The 22265-nt window shown below is 38.7% G+C and overlaps 1 protein-coding gene across 2 annotated transcripts in view; it reads left to right on the top strand.

Annotated features, from left to right (window-relative positions):
- Positions 1 to 16580, top strand: part of znf704 (zinc finger protein 704) — a 180627-nt gene extending 164047 nt beyond the window's left edge. The window contains exons 8-10 of one of the 2 annotated variants that reach the window (XM_060824157.1): positions 12684 to 12781; positions 14101 to 14232; positions 16000 to 16580. In XM_060824157.1, the coding sequence (XP_060680140.1) occupies positions 12684 to 12781; positions 14101 to 14212 (210 nt within the window). In that variant the 3' untranslated portion in view covers positions 14213 to 14232; positions 16000 to 16580. Of the gene's footprint in view, positions 1 to 12683; positions 12782 to 14100; positions 15756 to 15999 lie in introns of those variants that run through there. The other variant, XM_060824156.1, reaches the window with a different exon arrangement.
- Positions 16581 to 22265: the final 5685 nt, after the last annotated feature.

The raw sequence follows: 22265 nt of genomic DNA, 5'->3' as shown, positions 1-22265 counted from the left end.
CTGCATCCCTTACCCAACACACCTGCCTAATTCCCTATCCCTCCACCACTAGAACCACCTCTCGAATTCCCTGCTCTTCTTGACTCCAGATTCTTAGGTGTATGCTCTATCTTGATCCACTTTTGGAGGAATTGGACAACTCGGTTCCAATCTCGGTTTCCTGACTTAAACCCTCCGCATCTCTAAGTCTTTTGTATAGACCCTCCTTGAGCCACTGTCTTGGAACAAGCTCTCAGTTGGCCTTCACTAATTTCTCCTTTGATTCAACAGTGAACCACCTACCTTGCAGAAATTCATTTTGTCACAACTGCTAATTGTTCTCCAGTCTTCCAAGGCATTTCTATGGAGGAGAGACCATAGAATCTCTACAGTGTGGAAGCAGGCCATTTGGCCCATAGGGTCCACATCAACCCCCTGAAGAGCATCTCGCCCCTCTTACCCCATCCCTGTAACCCTGTATTTCCCATGGCCAATCCACCTTGTCTGCACATCTTTGGATTGTGGGAGGAAACTAGAGCACCCAGAGGAAACCCTTGCAGACTCGGGGAGAATGTGCAAACTCCACACAGACAGTTGCCTGAGGGCGAAGTCGAGCCCTAGCACTCTGAGGCAGCAGTTCTAACCACTCTGCAATGTGCAATGACAGAACTGTTACAAATTTCATGAGTGGCTTAGTTTGTAGTTCCCACATCCAACGCAAGCGTGTACTTAGTTTATAATGCCAATGTAACCCCATCTTCAACAGTGTTCTCTAATAAACCAAGATCTTCTTCAAGATCATTATTTTGCATTTTGGGCTCCAGAGCTGCCACTCCCTCTGAAATGAAGTTTCTTATTATCCTCTAATTTGTGCCGAATACTCTTCTTATATTTTTAATGTTATTTTTATTTATGAAACTGAGTCATTGCATCAGTGCTTAGGAGTAAGAAATTATACTTAAGGTCAGTAATTTTGTTAGTTTGGTTAATTTAATTTGGTTTCATGTCTTAATATAAAACAAAATATATTTTAGTCAATGTGCCGTTTTTTCCAGAGTTCCTACAGAATTATTCAGAATCACGTAGAATATCAAATGCAGCATCAGCCTGTTTCACTAACATTAATTGCACCGTGCGTTTTGATGAAAATAGGTCAATCTGTGGGGGAGGTGTAGGACTGTGGAAGCTTTGGAGCAGATCCAAAGTAGCAGAAGGCTTGCTTTCTATGCTGTTTAACAGAATAAAACAAAATGCAGTGTGATTTATCTATTAAGAAAGCGTTTTTCATTTCTTAATAGCACAGCTAGACAGGACCTTTAAGTATGTACAAATACTTAGGTTAAACCGTGTGATGACTTGTTCCTAGGTCACAGGATGGATAGGATTGAGGAATGACATTTATTCATTTCTCACTGGACAGACCTCCAATCCCATCTTTTGTCATCATATTATTCTTCTGTTTCTGAAGTCATTCTATTTTTTGATTCCTTGATCCTACCATTTCTTGGAGACCACATTTCATTCGAAGTATCTCTGGAAATTAGTTTTAAATTTTAGACTGCCTCATAACATTATAATTCATTTATTTCACATGAACATTGAAAGAAATCTATGATATGTTTATGTTGGAATTGGATTACAAGCAGTAGTTTTAATTTGCTCTCTGTATTGTTCTGAATATAGTTAACGCTGGATTTAATTACATGTATTGAGTTCACTCTGCTACTGGGATTATGCTCCATTACAAAACCATCAATAATAATAAATTAGGTTAAAGAATGCTTCTGTGCAGCATTGTAAGGAAGGTGTTTGTCATTTCAATGTATTAGAACATAGAGCACAGTATTTAGTAGCTTTTGGGATGAGAAAATGAAAATAATTGACAGTTTTAAAGGGAATGAAATATGTTATGGGAATGATTTCTTCCACGTTAATATGCAATAGAGTTTTTTAAAAAATCTTATTTATTAATAGGACACATAAAAATCCTTTACCCCAATCTTGTTATTATTGATGGCTGTCTCTGATATTGAGGGTTAATGCTGAAATTCTCAGCATTTCTGCTGATTCTTGAATGGCAATAAGGTCTATAAGTGAATTGGATAGCTGGCTCATTACAAGGCTAAGTTCACTAAGTATATGGGAAGGAGATATTAAATCCACCCTTCCTCATGTGCTGGAATAGCTCATGTTGGGTCTCACCTTTGTTGGTTGACTGTTTGAGAGCCAATTGTTTCTTTGTACCATTTGAACTATGGCTAATCTGTAATATGGGTGGGTAGATGAATTTTATTTTGATTAAAAGGAAAAGTATGGATTTTGTTTCAGCAACAAGTTTCAGTCTGATACACTGTTTCAGTTTCATTGTCACTTTGGCTAAATTGTGCTTTTGGGCCAGGAATTGAACTTGTGGAGTCGAGAAGATATTTCACTGCAGTAGTGAGTTCTGCGTCAATGGAGGTGTCACCTATTGTTATAACAGCAAACCAGGATACCATCTACCTGTCTGTGTCATTAACTTACGGCACTATTCTTTTTTCTGCTTTGGCAAAGAGACTGCCAATCCCTCAGCCAAAACCTCAAAATACAGAATAACTGGTGATTTATGATGAATTGAATGTTGCGTAAATGTAAAATTTTATTTTGAGTTATAACCCAGAATTTAGAATCAGTTACAACATGCTTTGTGTTCAAGGAAAAGCTCCTCAACTATTCCTTAATAAACACAAGCTTTGCACCAATATTTAATAATCCTTTTCTTCATGCTTCGGAAAGTGTAATATGTAAAATTCCTGGAGGGCTTAACAAAGTAGATACTGGGGGTCATGATCTCAGGATAACGTGTCAACCAATTGGACTGGGATGAGGAGAAACGTCTTCACTTAGAGATTGCGGAATTCCGTCTCCCAAAATACTCAGTTAATGAGTATATTCAAGAATGGAATTGGTCGATCTTTGTACTCGATTGGAAACCTGGCATGAGGATGGGACAGGAGGTGGAGTTGACGTAACAGAACAGCCATGATAATCAAATGATAGAACTCAAAAGAGCAATAAAGCCCATCCCTGATTTTATTTCTCATGTTGTCAATATGCTGTCATTATCAGTTACTGTTCTTTCGTATCTCTTAGTAGAACAGAGTCCAGTAGTAAATTCTGATAGATCTATATTTTAAGCTTGCCCCCATAAGAGACTGAACAGGCTGATTTTTGTTTGAAATTCTTGCAGTATAGAATGTTACAAGTCCCAGAGTTAAAAGGACATTATCATTGTCACGCTACCTTGGTCGCATTACTTAGGATATAAAAACAGTAGTGATTGCAAAGATGTTGTGGCCAATAAAACATGGAGGTGGAAAAAGCACAGCAGGCCAGGCAGCTTCAGAAGAGCAGGATGGATCTGATGAAGGTTCCTGCCTGAAACGTCAACGCTCACAGCTCTTCGGATGCCTGGCCTGCTGTGCTTTTTTATCGACTCTGACTTTCCTGCTTCTGCTGTCCTTACTATATCCAAACTGCAAAGAAGTTGTCAAGAACCTGCCTTTGGAGAGAAAATACTATATGACTGCTGTAAAAATCAATTTTGTGCTACTTCATAGTTTTAAGTAAAAGGTATTTAGAGAACTGTGGGAAACTGTGGCACATCTTATGAGGGTATTATCTAAATCCAAATATTGTTCATTTGAGGTTTTGAGACTTAAAACTAGGTAAACTAGGCACGAATCAACAAATTTACCCACTGCCACACTCCAGATCCTGTCAGGACATGTGTTGCTTTCAGTGCAGCCAGCCATCTCATAATCCTCATTATCACCTACCTCGCTTTTTTCCCTTGGTGTACTATCAACAATCGCCTTGTCTTCCAAACTTTTTCTCACCCTCTCTCTCTCTCTGTCTCTCTGTCTCTATGTGGCCATTTCCATATATAAGCTCACTCTTTTTCCCCTGCACCCCTGTCATGAACCATTTTCTCAAATGAGATCAATCTGACAAAGGGTCAGTTGACTCACAATATTAGCTCTGTTACTCTCTACAAATGCTGTCAGACCTGCTGAGTAACTCCAGAAATGTCTGTTGTTGTTTCAGATTTCCAGCCTCCATAGTTGTTTTTTTTATTGTTGTGAATCTATAAATCTGAGGACCATCTGATTTATGCTGGAATCCACCAGATGTGTTTATGGCAATGCTTCCAGTTCTGAAGCAGTACCTTAGATTAGATTCCCTACAGTGTGGAAACAGGGCCTTCAGCCCAACAAATCCACACCGACCCTCCAAAGAGTAACCCACCCAGTCCCATCTCCCTCTGACTAATGCACCTAGCACTATGGGCAATTTAGCATGGCCAATTCACCTGAACTGCAATTCAATGGACTGTGGGAGGAAATCGGAGCACCCACGCAGAGAATATGCAAACTCTGCACAGGCAGTCACCCAAGGCTGGAATTGAACTTGGGACCCTGGTGCTGTGAGGCAGCACTGCTAACCACTGAGCCACAGTGCCACCCAAAACAGAATATATTCCAAGCAGCATTAAAAAATAAGCATTCTGCTCCATCCACCAACACTGGCTTTCAGTTGCATGTTGATGAATGAATATAACCTTGACCCAAACCTTTCTGACCATCTGATTATTAAAGCTGACTGCTGGATAACATTGGAGTCTAATGATGGAGGGAAAAGACTATGTATCCCTCCTAAGTTAGCAACTTCTTTTACCTGGATGTGGAAATACTATAACAGAAATCAAACAGCTAAATATAGTGTGCAGTTTTTGTTTTCAATGTTCTAGCTTGTTGTTCAAGCTGCTTTTAAAACATTTTTCAATTAATTTTTGCTTGTAGGAGCAAAAGTCCTTGGGAGTTGCAGTGTGGTGATGAAGAAAATGGGCTGAATCATTTCTCGGAAATGTCATTGTGCCCATCCGTATTTTATTGTTTATGATATACTCCTGCAAACTTTTACTGTGACAGATACGATGCCTGCTGTTGATTTTTATCTCTGTGCTTGTGAAGGATACAGACAACCACCAATGTCATTGCTATCTGCAGAGGACAGTGTGCTGCAGATGATTTACAATAATTACGGACATAACCCTTCCATGTCCTGAAATAACATCTCTTTGTGATTTATAATGTAACAACCTGAAATTTCCTGAAAATGAACCTATGCCAAATTAGCTAAGGAGTCAGTGTGGATTTCATTGTTTTTCATGGACAATAATGTGATGCAGACATATCCATGTACAGTCCTTTGAAGTGAGACACTTGATAGACTGCATTGCTCACCAGTCCTCGCTGAAGTACATGCAGCATTAATAATATTGGAGTTGTTGTTATCTGTGATTTACTGTAATTTTGCTCAGTGTCTCTTAGTGAATTACCATATTTAGCTTATTACAGCAGACTATTAAGACTGTTTGTCAGCTCTGAGAACTTTAATATGTACAATTAATGACAGTGTTTCAAAGCTGCACTGCACTGTTATGTCCTACTTCAATTCCCCCTGGCAGTCAGCTTTAATAATCGGATGATCAGAAAGGTTTGGCTCAAGGTTATGTTCATTCATCAACATGCAACTGAAAGGTGAATCAAATCAAAAGTTATTATGCTTTCTGCAGGAATGGCTTTTGCAGTGAGATGTACTTCTTGTCAGATGTGGGAGTTTAAAGAGAGTTTAAGGGATACTGCAGATTACATCAGCCATAAATGCTGTTGGATGCGAATCTTATCAGACCGAATGGATCAGTTGGAGAGACAGATAGAAGCGATGAGGAATTTGCAACAGCAACAGTATGTGATAGATGGCAGTTTTAGGAAGGGGGGCAAGTCTCAGATACAGTCACATAAATGGGTTAACTCCAGGAAGGGTAAGAGAGGTAGGCATCTAGAGCAGGAGTCTTTTGTGGATATACCCATTTCAAACAGGTATGCTGTTTTGGAAAATGTAGGGGGTGATGGATTCTCAGAGGAACGTAGCACGAACAGCCAAGTTTCTGGTATTGAGACTGGCTCTAATGCAACGAGGGGTACGTCGGCTTCCAAGAAATCAATTGTGTTAGGGGATTCTGTAGTCCGACGTTTCTGTGGCCAGCAGAGAAAGAGCAGAATGGTGTGTTGTTTCCCTGGTGCCAGGATCAAGGATGTCTCAGAGAGGGTGCAGAATGTTCTCACGGGGGAGAGGGGCCAGCAAGAGGTCATTGTCCACATTGGAACCAACGACATAGGAAGGGAAAAGGTTGTGATTCTGAAGGGAGATTACAGAAAGTTAGGTAGAAATTTAAAAAGGAAGTCCTCAAGGGTAGTAATATCTGGATTACTCCCAGTGCTACGAGCTAGTGAGAGTAGGAATAGGAGGATAGAGCAGATGAATGCATGGCTAAGGAGCTGGTGTATGGGAGAAGAATTCACATTTTTGGATCATTGGAATCTCTTTTGGGGTAGAAGGGACCTGTACAAGAAGGACGGATTGCACCTAAATTGGAAGGGGACTAATATACTGGCAGGGAAATTTGCTTGAACTGCTCGGAAGGATTTAAACTAGTAAGGTTGGGGGAGGCGGGGGGGTGCCAGGGAGATAGTGAGGAAAGAGATCAATCTGAGACTGGTACAGTTGAGAACAGAAATGAGTCAAACAGGGCAGGCAGGGACAAGGTAGTACTAATAAATTAAAACTGCATTTATTTCAATACAAGGGGCCTAACAGGGAAGGCAGATGAACTCAGGGCATGGTTAGGAACATGGGACTGGGACATCATAGCAATTACAGAAACATGGCTCAGGGATGGGCAGGACTGGCAGCCTAATGTTCCAGGATACAAATGCTACAGGAAGGATAGAAAGGGAGGCAAGAGAGGAGGGGAGTGGCATTTTTGATAAGGGATAGCATTACAGCTGTGCTGAGGGAGGATATTCCCGGAAATACATCCAGGGAAGTTATTTGGGTGGAACTGAGAAATAAGAAAGGGATGATCACTTTATTGGGATTGTATTATAGACCCCCTAATAGTCAGAGGGAAATTGAGAAACAAACTTGTAAGGAGATCTCAGCTATCTGTAAGAATAATAGGGTAGTTATGGGAGGGGATTTTAACTTTCCAAGCATCGACTGGGACTGCCATAGTGTTAAAGGTTTAGATGGAGAGGAATTTCTTAAGTGTGTAGAAGACAATTTTCTGATTCAGTATGTGGATGTACCTACTAGAGAAGGTGCAAAACTTGACTTCCTCTTGGGAAATAAGGCAGGGCAGGTGACTGAGGTGTTAGTGGGGGAGCACTTTGGGGCCATTGGCCATAATTCTACCAGTTTTAAAATAGTGATGGAAAAGGATAGACCAGATCTAAACATTGAAGTTCTAAATTGGAGAAAGGCCAATTTTGACGTTATTAGGCAAGAACTTTCAAAAGCTGATTGGAGGCAGATGTTCGCAGGTAAAGGGGCAGCTGGAAAATGGGAAGCCTTCAGAAATGAGATAACAAGAATCCAGAGAAAGTATATTCCTGTCAGGGTGAAAGGAAAGGCTGGTAGGTATAGAAAATGCTGAATGACTAAAGAAATTGAGGGTTTGGTTAAGAAAAAGAAGGAAGCAGATGTCAGGTATAGATAGGATAGATCGAGTGAATCTTTAGAAAAGCATAAAGGAAGTAGGAGTATACTTAAGAGGGAAATCAGGAGGGCAAAAAGGGGACATGAGATAGATTTGGCAAACAGAATTAAGGAGAATCCAAAGGGTTTTTACAAATATATTAAGGACAAAAGGGTAACGAGGGAGAGAATAGGGCCCCTCAAAGATCAGCAAGGCGCCCTTTGTGTGGAACCACAGAAAATGGAGGAGATACTAAATGAATATTTTGCATCAGTATTTACTGTGGAAGAGGATATGGAAGATATAGACTGTAGGGAAAAAGATGGTGACATCTTGCAAAATGTCCAGATTACAGAGGAGGAAGTGCTGGATGTCTTGAGAAGGGTAAAAGTGGATAAATCCCATGGACCTGATCAGGTGTACCCAAGAACTCTGTGGGAAGCCAGAGAAGTGATTGCTGGGCCTCTTGCTGAGATATTTGTATCATCGATAGTCACAGGTGAGGTGCCCGAAGACTGGATGTTGGCAAACGTGGTGCCACTGTTTAAGAAGGGCAGTAAAGACAAGCCAGGGAACTGTAGACCGGTCAGCCTGACCTCAGTGGTGGGCAAGTTGTTGGAAGGAATCCTGAGGGATCTGATTATGGATAGTCAACACGGCTTGGTGCATGGGAAATCATGTCTCACAAACTTGATTGAGGTTTTTGAAGAAGTAACAAAGAGGATTGATGAGGGAAGAGCAGTAGATGTGATCTATATTGACTTCAGTAAGGCATTTGACAAGGTTCCCCATGGGAGACTGATTAGCAAGGTTAAGTCTCATGGAATACAGGGAGAACTAGCCATTTGGATACAGAACTGGCTCAAAAGTAGAAGACTGGAGGCCTGTGACCAGTGGAGTGCCACAGGATCAGTGCTGAGTCCTCTACTTTTTGTTATTTACATAACTGATTTGGATGTGAGCATAAGAGGTACAGTTAGTAAGTTTGCAGATTACACCAAAATTGGAAGTGTAGTGGAAAGCGAAGAGGGTTACCTGAGATTACAACAGGATCTTGACCAGATAGGCCAATGGGCTGAGAAGTGGCAGATGGAGTTTCATTCAGATAAATGCGAGGTGCTGCATTTTGGGAAAGCAAATCTTAGCAGGACTTATATACTTAATGGTGAGGTCCTAGGGAGTGTTGCTGAACAAAGAGACCTTGGAGTGCAGGTTCACAGCTCCTTGAAAGTGGAGTCGCAGGTAGATAGAATAGTGAAGAAGACATTTGGTATGCTTTCCTTTATTGGTCAGAGTATTGAGTACAAGAGTTGAGAGGTCATATTGCAGCTGTACAGGACATTAGTTAGGCCACTGTTGGAATGTTGCGTGCAATTCTGGCCTCCTTCTTATCAGAATGATGTTGTGAAACTTAAGGGTTCAGAAAAGATTTACAAGAATGTTACCAGGGTTGGAGGATTTGAGCTATAGGGAGAGGCTGAACAGGCTGGGGCTGTTTTCCCTGGAGGCTGACGGGTGACCTTATAGAGGTTTACAAAATTATGAGAGACATGGATGGGATAAATAGGCAAAATCTTTTCCCTGGGGTCGGAGAGTCCAGAACTAGAGGGCATAGGTTTAGGGTGAGAGGGGAAAGATATAAAAGAGACCTAAGGGGCAACTTTTTTCACGCAGAGGGTAGTACGTGTATGGAATGAGCTGCCAGAGGAAGTGATGGAGGCTGGTATAATTGCAACATTTAAGAGGCATTTGGATGGGTATATGAATAGGAAGGGTTTGGAGAGATATGGGCTGGATGCTGGCCGGTGGGACGCGATTGGGTTGGGATATCTGGTCGGCATGGACGGGTTAGACCGAAGGGTCTGTTTCCGTGCTGTACATCTCTATGACTCTATGACTAGAACTTGATGAGCACGGCTCCATAACGGCTGATGACTGCTGGTTTGTATTTTACTGTTCTATCTCCAAAAACCAGTTTGGTACTATTTTACTTTCATGTTTTTGATAAATCTTGAGCTTAGTTGCAAAAAAGTAACATTTGAGCTATTTAAGATGACTGAATTTGATTCTTAGCTGGTTAATGTTTATTTTAAAAAATGTCATAGAGATCGTCAACATAGGAAAAGGTCCTACAGCTCATGGCATCTGCACTTATTGAAAACAGCCACCTAAATATTCCAACCCCAGTTTCCAGCAGGACTCCGATACAGAAATCTGAGGAGCAAATCATGAAAACTGGAAGTTCTGAATAGCATTCATCAAGCACTTGTTTTTAAAATGTTCAATTAGCTCTCGCATGGCATGTTTCATGGGTGTGGGTGGAGTTGGCATTATATCTGGCAGGAGAGTAGTGGCTGGGAGCACTGGTGTAATCTCTCTGATGCTCAGGTTAAGTCCTTGGCAGGAAGGCCTGTGAACAGCTTTCCCAACTGATTGCCCATTGATGCCCATCATTGGGAAATTTATGCCTGCTCAAGGACCTTACTTGACCTTACACTTCTACTGGTATTCCCAACCATTGGCAAATGGGGTCTTGCTGTTCAAGAGGCCCCCAAAAAGCCTTTGTCAGTTTGCTTGCAGGATCCCTTGGGGGTCCCTCATTCAGGACACTCATTGAGCAACCAGCGTCAGAAATATCAGAAATACCCTGATGATTATCAACCCCCACCCTCCTCCAGTTGATAAGTATGCATCCATGCTGAACAGCACTTGAAGTGGTACTGAGGATAGAAAAGGCACAAACATTTCTGGGTGGTTCTGGGTGGCTCAGTGATGGCATTACTAATTGATCTGGCCAAGTGCTGAAAGACATCCCTGCTAGACTGGGGCTGACGCAGGTGACGAGAGAACAAACAAGAGAGAAAAGCCTACCTGCCCCATACTCACCAATACATGTATCGCCAATGTTTTAGTCCTTGACAGTGTTGGTAGACATGGACATCACAAGGTCCATTTGAAAACAAGACTTGAAAACAACTCTTGTCCTCACACTGAGGATACCTCCATCATGTTGTATGGCATCTATGAAATGCTGTGGGCCACCAGCTGTAGAATTGTGGTTAGCCACAATCTGTTACCTCATGGCTTAATATATCCTTTACTGCAACACACTGATTCTCATGGCCTTCAGTCTGATCGGATTTCCAGTGCTAAGGCTGTATCAATTATTGCCAGCATCCTGAAACTGGGTGTTAAGTATCTGAAACTATCAGAATTAGATGGGGAACTGGGATTGTCCCTTCTAAATCATTAACATATTATTACCCCAAAGCAATTGGAGACCTGACGTAATAGCCTCTGCCCCATTTTCCTGACCTTTATGCCTGAGGAATGGGAGTTTGCAGAGGCAGCACATTATAAAATGAGACATAAACTTCATCCCAACTGCAGTGCAGTTGGCACTGACAGTAAAATAGGAATCTGTTAATCTTTAACCTAGGGGATTGCAAAACAGTGGCATATAGACGACAGTCTAAACAATGGTGAAGGGGAAGAACTTTGTGAAGTAACCACATTGACATTAACATATGCAATAACTTACATATTGCTTGGAAAATCAAAATGAATGTTTGCCTAAACATGTTACAAATGGTTTGACTGCACTGTGATGCGAGAAACAAAACTCAATTAAAACAGAACTTTATTCTTTTCAAATTTAATCAACCTGAAGGTTTCAAATTGCATTTTTTTTTACAGTGGCCCATTTTAGTATCCTGATTAAAATATTTTTTAAAATATAATTTCAAAAAAGCAAGAAGTAGAATTAGATGCTTTGTATTATTGTAATTTCTGCTGACTGACATCCTGATCCATGTGGCTGGACTTTCCCCTCCGAGATCAGGAATCAGAGATCTGCATTGTCTTTAGAGACTGGACATTTTTCTAATCCATCTGTTTAGAGACACTGATGCACCTCTTTGCAGCTGGTGGAATTTTAACTGAGGCCTCCTGACTCAGAGGTATGGACACTACCATTGAGCCACAAGATGGCATCGTAAGTGGTGACTTGTAAATCTTTCACTGTGCTCATGTGAGTACACCTAATTCAATTCAGGTCACACGTATTTTTCTCCCCCCAGGCAGCCAGTTCATGGCTGAGGGCAGCTTCACTGTTCAATTAAATAAAGTGAAGAAAACTGCTTGAAATTGAGAACGACATTTATAAGTAAAAAGTGAGGTCTGCAGATGCTGGAGATCAGAGCTGAAAATGTATTGCTGGTTAAAGCACAGCAGGTCAGGCAGCATCCAAGGAACAGGAAATTCGACGTTTCGGGCCAGAGCCTGATGAAGGGCTCTGGCCGAAATGTCGAATTTCCTGTTCCTTGGATGCTGCCTGACCTGCTGTGCTTTAACCAGCAATACATTTTCAACGCCATTTATAAACTTACCAGCTTTTTAAAACGTCTGTAATTAAAATACAGGTTCAGCAGTCAGGACACCACCTTGATAATGGAGGGAATTCCTTTACATATAGGGAGGGTCTCTAGGCTTACTGGCCTCCTGTCAGTTGTCCACTTCCAGGCACCTATACTGGCCTGCCTTCTGTAGGGACAAGGGGGCTGGATGTTCCTTATTGACCATCTTTAGTTGACCTCAATTAGGCTCCTAATGAGCCTTGTCAGAAACCCTCAGCAGACAGGAAAGCCTTGTCAGCCTCAAACTTACCCTCTGCGACAAATGGCCCAGATATGGGATGAAACGTCAGAAAGGGGCGGACCGCAGGGCTTCATCTGGTCCCAGCCTGACTCTGTCTCCAACCATCATAGGTCTCCAACCCCTGGAACTGGAGTATTGAATTCTGGTTAGATCATCAAAAGAATTGTTGAGCTTGATTTAGTTTTTACAACTTGCTAGCCAGTTAGGTTTCTTCAAGGACAGAAAAGGAAACAAGTTCTTGGTCTGTTTGTTAGAAGGTGAAAGCATGCGATTTACTTGGAGCAGGAAGCAAATGTAATTGGTGGTCCGTAATCTCTTTTAAAATTAAATATTTATAATGCAAACAGTGTTAATTTTATTTGACAGGCTTTCTATCCAACAAAAAGTAGAATTGCTGATTAGACAGATCCTCTGGAGTGGTATATTAGAGGCGCTGATGCAAATGTTATGTTTGTGTGTGTGCTAGGTTTCACCAACCCATAGCCATCCCGTGGAAATTGGAGACCAGCGCCAGCAGACCCTTCCTTCACTCTCGTCTCCACCCAGACCTGTGGTTGGAGCAAGGTACAGTACTATTTCTCACTAACAGCAGTTAACTCAACCCCACTTCAAATCCAGCCCTTCAAAAATCCAAACTTCATCTGTGGTTGAGATTTAGCACAGAACGAAACTTACTTATGAAAGGAGTAAGGTTGATACAATTGAAACTGACCTGTTTTCAGTATATGAAGGTACTTTTTAATAGAAATACATTCCTTATTAGAATTGCGAACATGTTAGACTGTTTTTTATCAGGCTATTTATATCATTATAACTTTGTATTGATTTGGTGCACCATTGTATCAAATATCTCAGAGCACTTTACCTGATGACATATTTATGAAGTGCTGTGATTGATATTATGAAAGTAAGCATATTAATTCCAGCTTCACCAACTAAATATAGGAAGGATATTATTAAATTGGACAGGAAAAAATTACCAGGATGTTGCTGGGACTGCAGGATTTTGAGTTATAAGGATCAGCTGGATTGACTGGGATTTTTTGAACTGGAGTGTAGAAGTTGCGGAGTGACCTTATGGAGATTCATAAAGTCATAAAAGGCCTAGATTAAGGTGAATAGCAAAGGTCTTTTTTTCCCTAAGGTGGGGAGTTCAAAACTAGGGGGTATCATTTTAAGGTGAGAGGAGAAAGATTTAAAAGGAACCTGAAGGGCAACATTTTCACACAAAAGGTGGTTCGCATGTGGAATTAACTGCCAAGGAAGTGGTAGATGCAGGTTTAGTTACAACATTTAAAAGATAAGTGCATGAATAGGAAGGGTTTAGAGGAATATGGGCCAAATGCAGGCAAATGGGACTTGTTTAATTTGGGAAACTTGGTTGGTATGGACAAGTTGGACTGAGTAATCTGTTTCCATGCTGTTTGACTCTTAAATTAGATGAATTTTGTCTTTTATTGATAAATGAACCACAGATTTGTTTTCTCTTAGTAAGGTAAAGTCATCATAGTTATGTCAGACTATAGGGTTGATCTCTCATTATAGAGAGATGGCTTTGGTGGTTTAACCTGAGTGCCACCACACCTCAGGCAAGAGCAGAGTCCTTCATGATAACCTCAGCCGGTGTGGTCTTTGAACCTATACTGTTGGTGTCACACTCCATTGCAAACTAGCCATCCAACAACTAAGTAAGCTCTGCAAACTAGATTGCATGACATGAATTTTTGAAGTGTGTGAATTCAGGATTCAACTTGTTTAACCAGCTGGTAACTACATTTGTGGTTATTCATTCAGACATATGTCATTTGAGAAGGACTCTAAGAGGACATACACTCTTGAGACCATCAAAACGTCCAACATTAATTTGTTTATTTCACTCCTAGGAAAACTCGTGGGGAAGGAAAGAAATGTCGGAAAGTGTATGGCATGGAAAACCGAGATATGTGGTGTACTGCGTGCCGTTGGAAGAAAGCTTGCCAGAGGTTTATTGATTAGAGAAACGTTGCGAAAGGCCTGTAAGAAGATTCTTTAGGCAGCTATTATGTAATGTTTTGAAGCACTTAACTTTTTCTAAATAAATTTATAAGTGTAGCAACAACACTTACATTCAACAAAATGCACTTAAAAGAATCCTGTGTGGAACCAAGCAGCAAACAGACGGTTCCAATGTCAGTGATAAATAGTGTATTACAAAGAGATCTCTTTCTATGAGCAGCTGGAACAGAATGATGAAGAAATTCTGAAGCAAATGTTTGTACAAAAGTTTGAAACGTAGCTGACAGGGAGTTGAAGTATATTGTGTTCCAATTTTATACCTTATTCTTGGAGGTTTCTCGGGAAACCTAATATTTGTGACCAGCGTGTCAACACAAGGAACTCTGTTATGAAACACACGTGATTTATCTTTTTGGTGTAATTTCAATGTTCTTCTGAGCGGTATAAGCTATTTTTTAAGCTTTTTACTCGCATTTACTTTTAAACTACAGCAAAATCACTAATGGGAATATTGCGTTCTGTTGGCGACATTGCAATATGTGTCTTATTTTCTTGAATGTTGAAGGAGATGTAAAATCAGGGTCACATGAAAGGTGAGTGAAATTATTTCTTTGCAGACCCATGATAAACTTCCAAGAAAGCAAAATTGATTGTTTTGCAACATTAATAAGACACCATGGAGCAGAAGCCAGGCTCAGCAGGAATTTATGTTTCTTAGAAAAGCAAGATAACAAATAGCTACATAGTTTTGCATTAAAAGCTAGTGAACTCTTTAGGGATGTGCATTAAGCTGGATCAATGAATGAAGACAATGCAAGTGAATTGATGCCAGTTTTGTTCGATATTAACACTGGGGTACATTAAGAACAGCAGTGCTTTTTTTAAAATGTCTTTTTGGCTGCAGTTCTGTACAAACTTATAAATTTACTCCAATAATGATTTTGACAGTTAATCAGAAACACATTCTCAGTGCTAGGAATTATGTGTTGCTCATCTAACAGACATTATACTTAATGTAGGGTTAATCAAAGGGACTGTTCACTGTTACCAGCTAGGCAGTAAATGCACAGAGTGGATTGGCTACTAACAGTTGAGCTTGCGTGAAATCAATGGAGTGAAAATCAGATAGATTCTACAATGCATGGGTAATCCATTAGACTATTATCAGGACAGTGATGGTGAAAATTACCCTGAAAGTGTTATCATTTCCCTGAGATAATAAAGCTGCTCAGAGAAATGATGCCATTCACTATTAGTATACTGATTGTGTAAGAGTGTTCACAGCAATTTCTTTCAAACCAAATAGTATGATAATTAGCTTAAAGAACAGCTGAAAGAAGGGTCTTACTGAACTGAATTTCGTACAATCCACATTTCACTATGTCCAGCTAGGTAAAGCTGCCAATACAGTAAATTCTAGGTAGTTCAACTGGTTTCTTTGTAAACTGAGATAATGCCATGAGTAAACTGATTATACTACATTATGTGAAAGCAAATCATACACAGGAGCAGCTATTCAGATAATTTTGAAACACTTGAACATTGGGCTTTAAAATAACAGTTAATGATGATAAGCCTAATGCAGTGTGTGTTTCTCCTAAAACATAAATTTTAAAGTAAAACTATTGTCAAAAATGGGAAGGCCTGTTTAGGCTAATCATTGAAACCTCTCTGCATTTATTGTAGCAAATTCAAATTTGAATATGAAAATAAAATGGTTATAGAAGATAATGTTAACCCTTTATTAATTGGATTGCGTTTAAAGTTTCTAATCTATGTACCTCCAGAAAAGATAGAGACAATATTAACAATGGAGATTCTGCATAAGGGACAATGGAGACCAGAGATTCTTCTTCAAAAAGAAAAATGGCTGCACAAGGAACATTGAGAAGAATGTTGGGGCCCAAAAACATTATTTATCTTATACCTATCATTGAGACCCACAGTCGGGATTCTCATTTAATTGGTCTTGTCACCAGTCCATTGCTCTTTACTTCTGGCTGAATCAGGTAAGAGTCTGTCATGTGTTAAATTGGTGCATTTATTTCATTTTGGCCATATTTGAAAACTGGCAGTAATAGATAAACTGACCTCTATACATCCCCCCAGTTTAGTATACTTGAAATAAGGAATGCAGATGCAGGAGTGTATATCAATAACACTCCATGGTACCCATCTGGCAGTGACTGTCAAAATTGTTGATTTGAAACAACAATTTCAAATCAAATTTTTCCCCTTTTTGCCCCAGATTACTACTCAAATTGACTCACTGTCCAAAAGTCAATGTTCCCAATGAATCTCTTTATAGCTTAAAGAACTATTGTGATCATATTTCATGTATTATTGAAGGTGAAGTATAAAGGAAGTACTGAGGATATGATAGGACTAACCAAAAAGTGGATCTATCTTCTTTCTATCTATGATGGTGCTTTCTATCATTTCTGCACACCTTCTAAGCACGTTAGATTTCATTTTCATGAAATATCTGAACTAGTGATTTAATCTAGAGATCTTGTTAAACCTATATAATATTCATATTTCATGTCATACATGACTTGAAACTTCAGTAATTGTTCCTTGTATTAACAAATCTAAAGTTATTCTTTTGATTTGTCTAACTAGCACTGATTAATTTTTACCCCTGCCTGTTTTCAAATTTTAGATTTCCTTCAAAAACATTTTCTCTATCCTGATATGTATTTCTCTTATTAATTATTTCCTCATTGAGAGTTTTCTACATTCTCTCCTTTACATTTTAGTGATCACAAGTGTACTAGTTACACCTGACCTAGTTTTCCATCCGCAAATATCTCTGATTAACAGTGGTAAAAGTATTTCTCCAAAACCCTTTCCAGTTTTCAGCATTTCTTATTCTTTACCCAATTTCTTCAAACACAGGTTCTATATATCCTCAACTTTACAAGTGTGCTTATCAGTACTGAAAGCATCATAGGCGTTTCTAATTTTTCTGGTTATAGGCATTGGTTGTAACCATTATATGTGGACACGGTAGAGATTTTACAAAATTGAATAAATTCTGAAATTTTGGAAACTCCGATGTGATAGATATATTTTCCTGTATCGATGGATTACTGACATACAAGGTAATACTATCTTAGAGAAACATATGGTATGGTCAGTTCAAAAGTGTTGACCATGAAATTCCCTGGAGCTGCTGTCTCCATTGTCGTAACTTCATCGTAGGAATCTACAGCACAAAAAAAAGACCCTTCAGCTGTTTATCAATAACACTCCACTGTACCCATCTAGCAGTGACTGTCCAAATTGTTGATTTGAAACAACAATCTCAAATCAATTTTTACCCTTTTTGCCCCAGAATACTACTCAAATTGACTCACTGTCCAAAAGTCAATGTTTCCAACTAATCTCTTTATAGCTCAAAGAAATATTTCATGCATTATTGAAGGTGAAGTCCGCCCTGGTCAAAAACAACCACCTAACCATTTTAATCTCATTTTCCAGCACTTGACCTGTGAGGGAACCCCAATTAAAAAAAACATCCAAAGAAAATTCTCAGCTGAGTCACTTAGCTTATTATTTATTCTCTTCATTGAGAGATGGCAATGCAGCCAATGTCTTGATATAGATAGGATTTCTTGTTCCAAGTATTTGATTCCCTAAACAAGATATTTTAAAGGTCTTTTTGAATCATGAAATTTATAAAATTGATTCGTGCAGTCCTGAAAAAATAATTAATCCTGGCAAAAATAATGAGTTCAAACTTCAGAGTTTGACATAGAAATATTTGGAACTTGGATTCTTGTTTTTGTAAGACCATTTTTCATTTACAAGGTACAATGGTGTTGACCATGTTTATTTTTGAAAAGTGATTTGGAATACATACAGCTTGCAGTACCCAGCAGCATTATTCAGCAGAGGACAAATGAAGTGTGAAGTTGCTTTGAACCACACACCATTAATAGGGTTTCTTGTCATTTAACCACTATGTTTTTCCATCAACAGTAGTTCCCATTTTTTTTAAATAAAAAATTTTGGAATAATAAGAAAGTACAATTTGTTCAAGAATTATATTTTGTCAAATAAAGTATAGAAGTTATATATTAAAAATATGGAATTCACAGAATTTGGGAGCAAAGGTTCCTTAAATTGTTTGTTGTGCATTATGGCGTTGTTTGTAATTACGTGATGGAATCATTACTTCCTAAATATGCATGTTGTAATCAATTCTGGCAGCCTTGTTTGCACTGCTAAACCAAATGTGACAAAATTTCTGAAAGATGCACTTAAGGACGTAAGAAAGTAGATAGTACTGAAGTTCGTTAAACATTCCAGAGTTTGATGAACTTTTTTTTGGAAAAAATAATTGTCAGGATGTTTGCACATCCCTACATTTTCTTTATTTTATATATATATTACATATATATAAATAATGTGTGTGTCTGTGTATATAAAGTGCATATTGTGAATGTATCGTGAACATGCCTCGTGTTTTCCTGTGTGGTAGTTCCAAGGGGCATCTGTTTCCCTAGATTACAGGAATGCTCCCATTCTCTGTTGAGCCGGTGGTGCTGCTGCATTTTGTCATTGTCTAGTCACATTGTGCTACTGTACTGTGAGCTAGAAACCATCTAAAGTACAAGGTGCTACATTCTGCAGGATGTTAAAATCAACCAAAGCCATACTTTTATTTTTCTTGTCTAGCAGATGTGTCAATAATTATCTACAAGCCAAAAAGAAATGTTTTACACAATAGTGCATAAAATTTATGCCATTAAACTGGCCATTTGACTGGACAGGTCCATGGCAATGTATTGACAGAACATGAATATCCTCCAACTTAGCTCTTATCCTATTAATATATCCTTCTATCCCTTTATCCTTCATCTACATATTTAGCTTCCCCGTAAGTACATCTGTGCTATTCACCTCAGTTGTTCCATCTCTATGTGGAACTGAATTCCACAGTTAAACTACAATTTGAGCAGATACTTTAGTTTTTGGTGTTTTTTAAAGAATAAATATTCTAATACCCCCTACTGCAAGATAGTTTAAGCTCTCTGGAGAATACAGTTGATTCCTTGGTAGTACATTTGACTGAGTTGTAGCTATGTATTCAGACTACCCAATCAGAACTAGCTGTCTAATTAATGTTTCACATTATTATGTTCCAAAGGATGCTTTATGATGCATAGTACTATTTTGCTAAAGTTGTGAAAACTCCAGAAGATTTATAGAAAACATGGACCCATGGAAGAAATGGAAATGTTAGTTTGCATGGATACTCAGGTCACGTCACTTGCACAGAATTATATGTCAACAGTCTGCTTCTTTCTCTCAAAACCTAAACCATTCCTTTCTAATATATATCTTGCTCTAAGTTATAATATTTGGAGAAAGCAGGTAACTATATATCTGTTTTTGATGTTTTCAAACTAAATTAGCCTTGTTTCACTAAATTACAATCTTTTTAAAAATGTGCATTTGGGATCTAGTAAATGTTAAAATATTAAGTGTCTAAAGCACTACTTCTAAAAACAACTTGGAAGACATCAAAAAGTCTCATATCATTGGAAATTTCCAGTGATATCCAAGCAATTGTGTTATTCTTAACCCATTTTCAGATGTTACAAGTGGCTGTCCATTAGTAATGAAAAATGTCTATGTTCTTGATCCCCTAAATCCAAATTTATAATAGTCCAAGACTATTGTCATAAATGTGCTTTTGTTTATATTTTATATGATGAAAATAATATGCATATTTATTATAAGGAGTTAATCGCCTTTCTGGCCAAAATAAAAACAAATCCAAACATTTCAAATCTAATGCGATAAAAATAATGTCATTACAACAGTACTCTTTGTTTTTCTCTTCACCCCCTGAGTATCCCCCAATTTCTCTAAACAGTACTATTATTCACTCTATTTAACTTCCCATTCCGACACTACACTAAACAGAAATGTCTGGAAAAGGTCAACATGTCTGGCAGCATCTGTAGAGAGAAATCAGAATTAATGTTTCAGGTCTAATGACCCTTCCTTCGAACACTTTCTCATTACCTAGTCTAATTACCCTAATAATCCATAATATATCCTCACTAATCAATTGTAATGCTTCACCAGTCCCTATTGTATTGCTGCCATTCCCATCATTATTATTCATCTGAGTGCATCACCAGATCTCTTCCATTGTGATGCCAGCAGCTATGTCAGCAATTAATATAACATTAAAATATTACCCAGTACAGAGTTTATCCTCATATCACGACCTTTTCCGAAAAAATAATTTTTTGTTCATCATTCTTTCCTTTCAGACATAGAACATAGAAAAGTACAGCATAGAACAGGCCCTTTGGCCCATGATGTTGTGCCGAGATTTAATCCTAATGTAAAATAAAGTAACTTAACCTACGCACCCCTCAACTCACTGCTATCCATGTGCATGTCCAGTAGTCGCTTAAATGTCTCCAATGACTCTGCTTCCACCACCACAGCTGGCAACACATTCCATGCATTCACAACTCTCTGCGTAAAGAATCTACCTCTGACGTCTCCTTTATACCTTCCTGCTAATATCTTCAAACTATGACTTCTCGTACCAGTCAACCCTGCCCTGGGGAAAAGTCTCTGGCTATTGACTTTATCTATTCCTCTCATTATTTCGTACACCTCGATTAGGTCTCCTTTCTTCCTCCTTCTCTCCAGAGAGAAAAGTCCGAGCTTATTCAACTTTTCAGTAGAAAAAAATCTTATGTCAGTAAGATTTTACCCGGTGTGACACTCCCAACATTAAAGTGAGGAACACTAAAACAAACTACCATGGCCAACTTAGATATTGTTTTAAAATTTCAAACTGGAATGCTAAAGTTCACTGAAACTTTTCTATACATTTGGGATATGAGTTTGGATTTGTCGAAATTTTAAAATTATTGAAAATCATTTCAATTAAACCCAGTTTTTATTATAAATTAAGTTTTATCCTTCTTGCATCTACCCTATGAGTTATCTCAAAAAAACAGCAATTTAATTCTGGTATGTATGTGAGGTGGAGATTTGCCAACTTGCCTCACTGTGGACTTATCTTGCATCTGTTAGACAAGACTTCTGATTGTCTGGCTGAAAAGTGACTTGATATATTTTAACTGAAGAAGTAACTACTTACCAGTATCATCAGGTGATTCCCTGGTGCTGATAAACACAAACTGCAGTTACCACAGGCAGCACAGGCAAAATAGTTTTTAAACAAAAAGCGAACTACGTAAAATGTTATAAACTTTTGTACCAAGTGTTTTTCAAGTTCTTGGCTTTTGTTTAGTACCAAAGGACATTGTCTTTGCGAAAATGTAGACTAACATTACTTGTTAGAAAAATAAATGGAAAAAAAACCTCAGGATTGCTGTTTTCACAGGTTTGTTAAATGGCAGGAAATGTTGGGCAGAAACTTTTTCAAGCCATAACCGATGTTCTTATGTTTGGAATAGTAAGACTTATCTCAGGAGAACAGGCATGGTATCATTGTCTGTTATTTTAAGAGGTTTAAGTGCACTACAACTACACATCATAATTTACAATTTGACATTTTTAATCGTCTTCACAATTAATTGCATAAAATATTGGAAGCAGAAAATGACACTTTGGCCCAACAAGGCTGCTGTCATTTTCATTAACCTCACTTTCCCCCATCTTCCCTTCTCAAGCAGCTCTTGCCTTTCCCACTAAGATGATTTGTATTTGTGGCACTCATTGGTCCTAAATTTCATAGTTGGTTATCCTTTGCAAAATAGTTCAGTTGGAGTTTGATGTTTACATCTGCTTTTTAAGCATTGTCCTTTTTTTATTCAAACACTTTGTCAATTGAAACGTCCTTGATGGCCAGTGTCAAGACCAAAGGTGTAGCTGGAATGTGCAGTTGTTGCATGTGCAAGAATTCCTCTTTTAAAATGGTTGATTGAATGTAAAATACTGTAAGCTATGCATCTTGTAATGTTGCCTGTGACACGGCAGTCGGATCATTCAAATAATGAGTAAAACATTCCTCTGTCCAAATCTGTGTGATTGCCAAACATCCTCGTAA

The sequence above is a fragment of the Hemiscyllium ocellatum genome, chromosome 4, assembly GCF_020745735.1.
Source record: "Hemiscyllium ocellatum isolate sHemOce1 chromosome 4, sHemOce1.pat.X.cur, whole genome shotgun sequence".
NCBI lineage: Eukaryota > Metazoa > Chordata > Chondrichthyes > Orectolobiformes > Hemiscylliidae > Hemiscyllium > Hemiscyllium ocellatum.
Note: the sequence above shows the minus strand (reverse complement) of the source record. Positions and strands in the feature narration are given on the sequence as shown.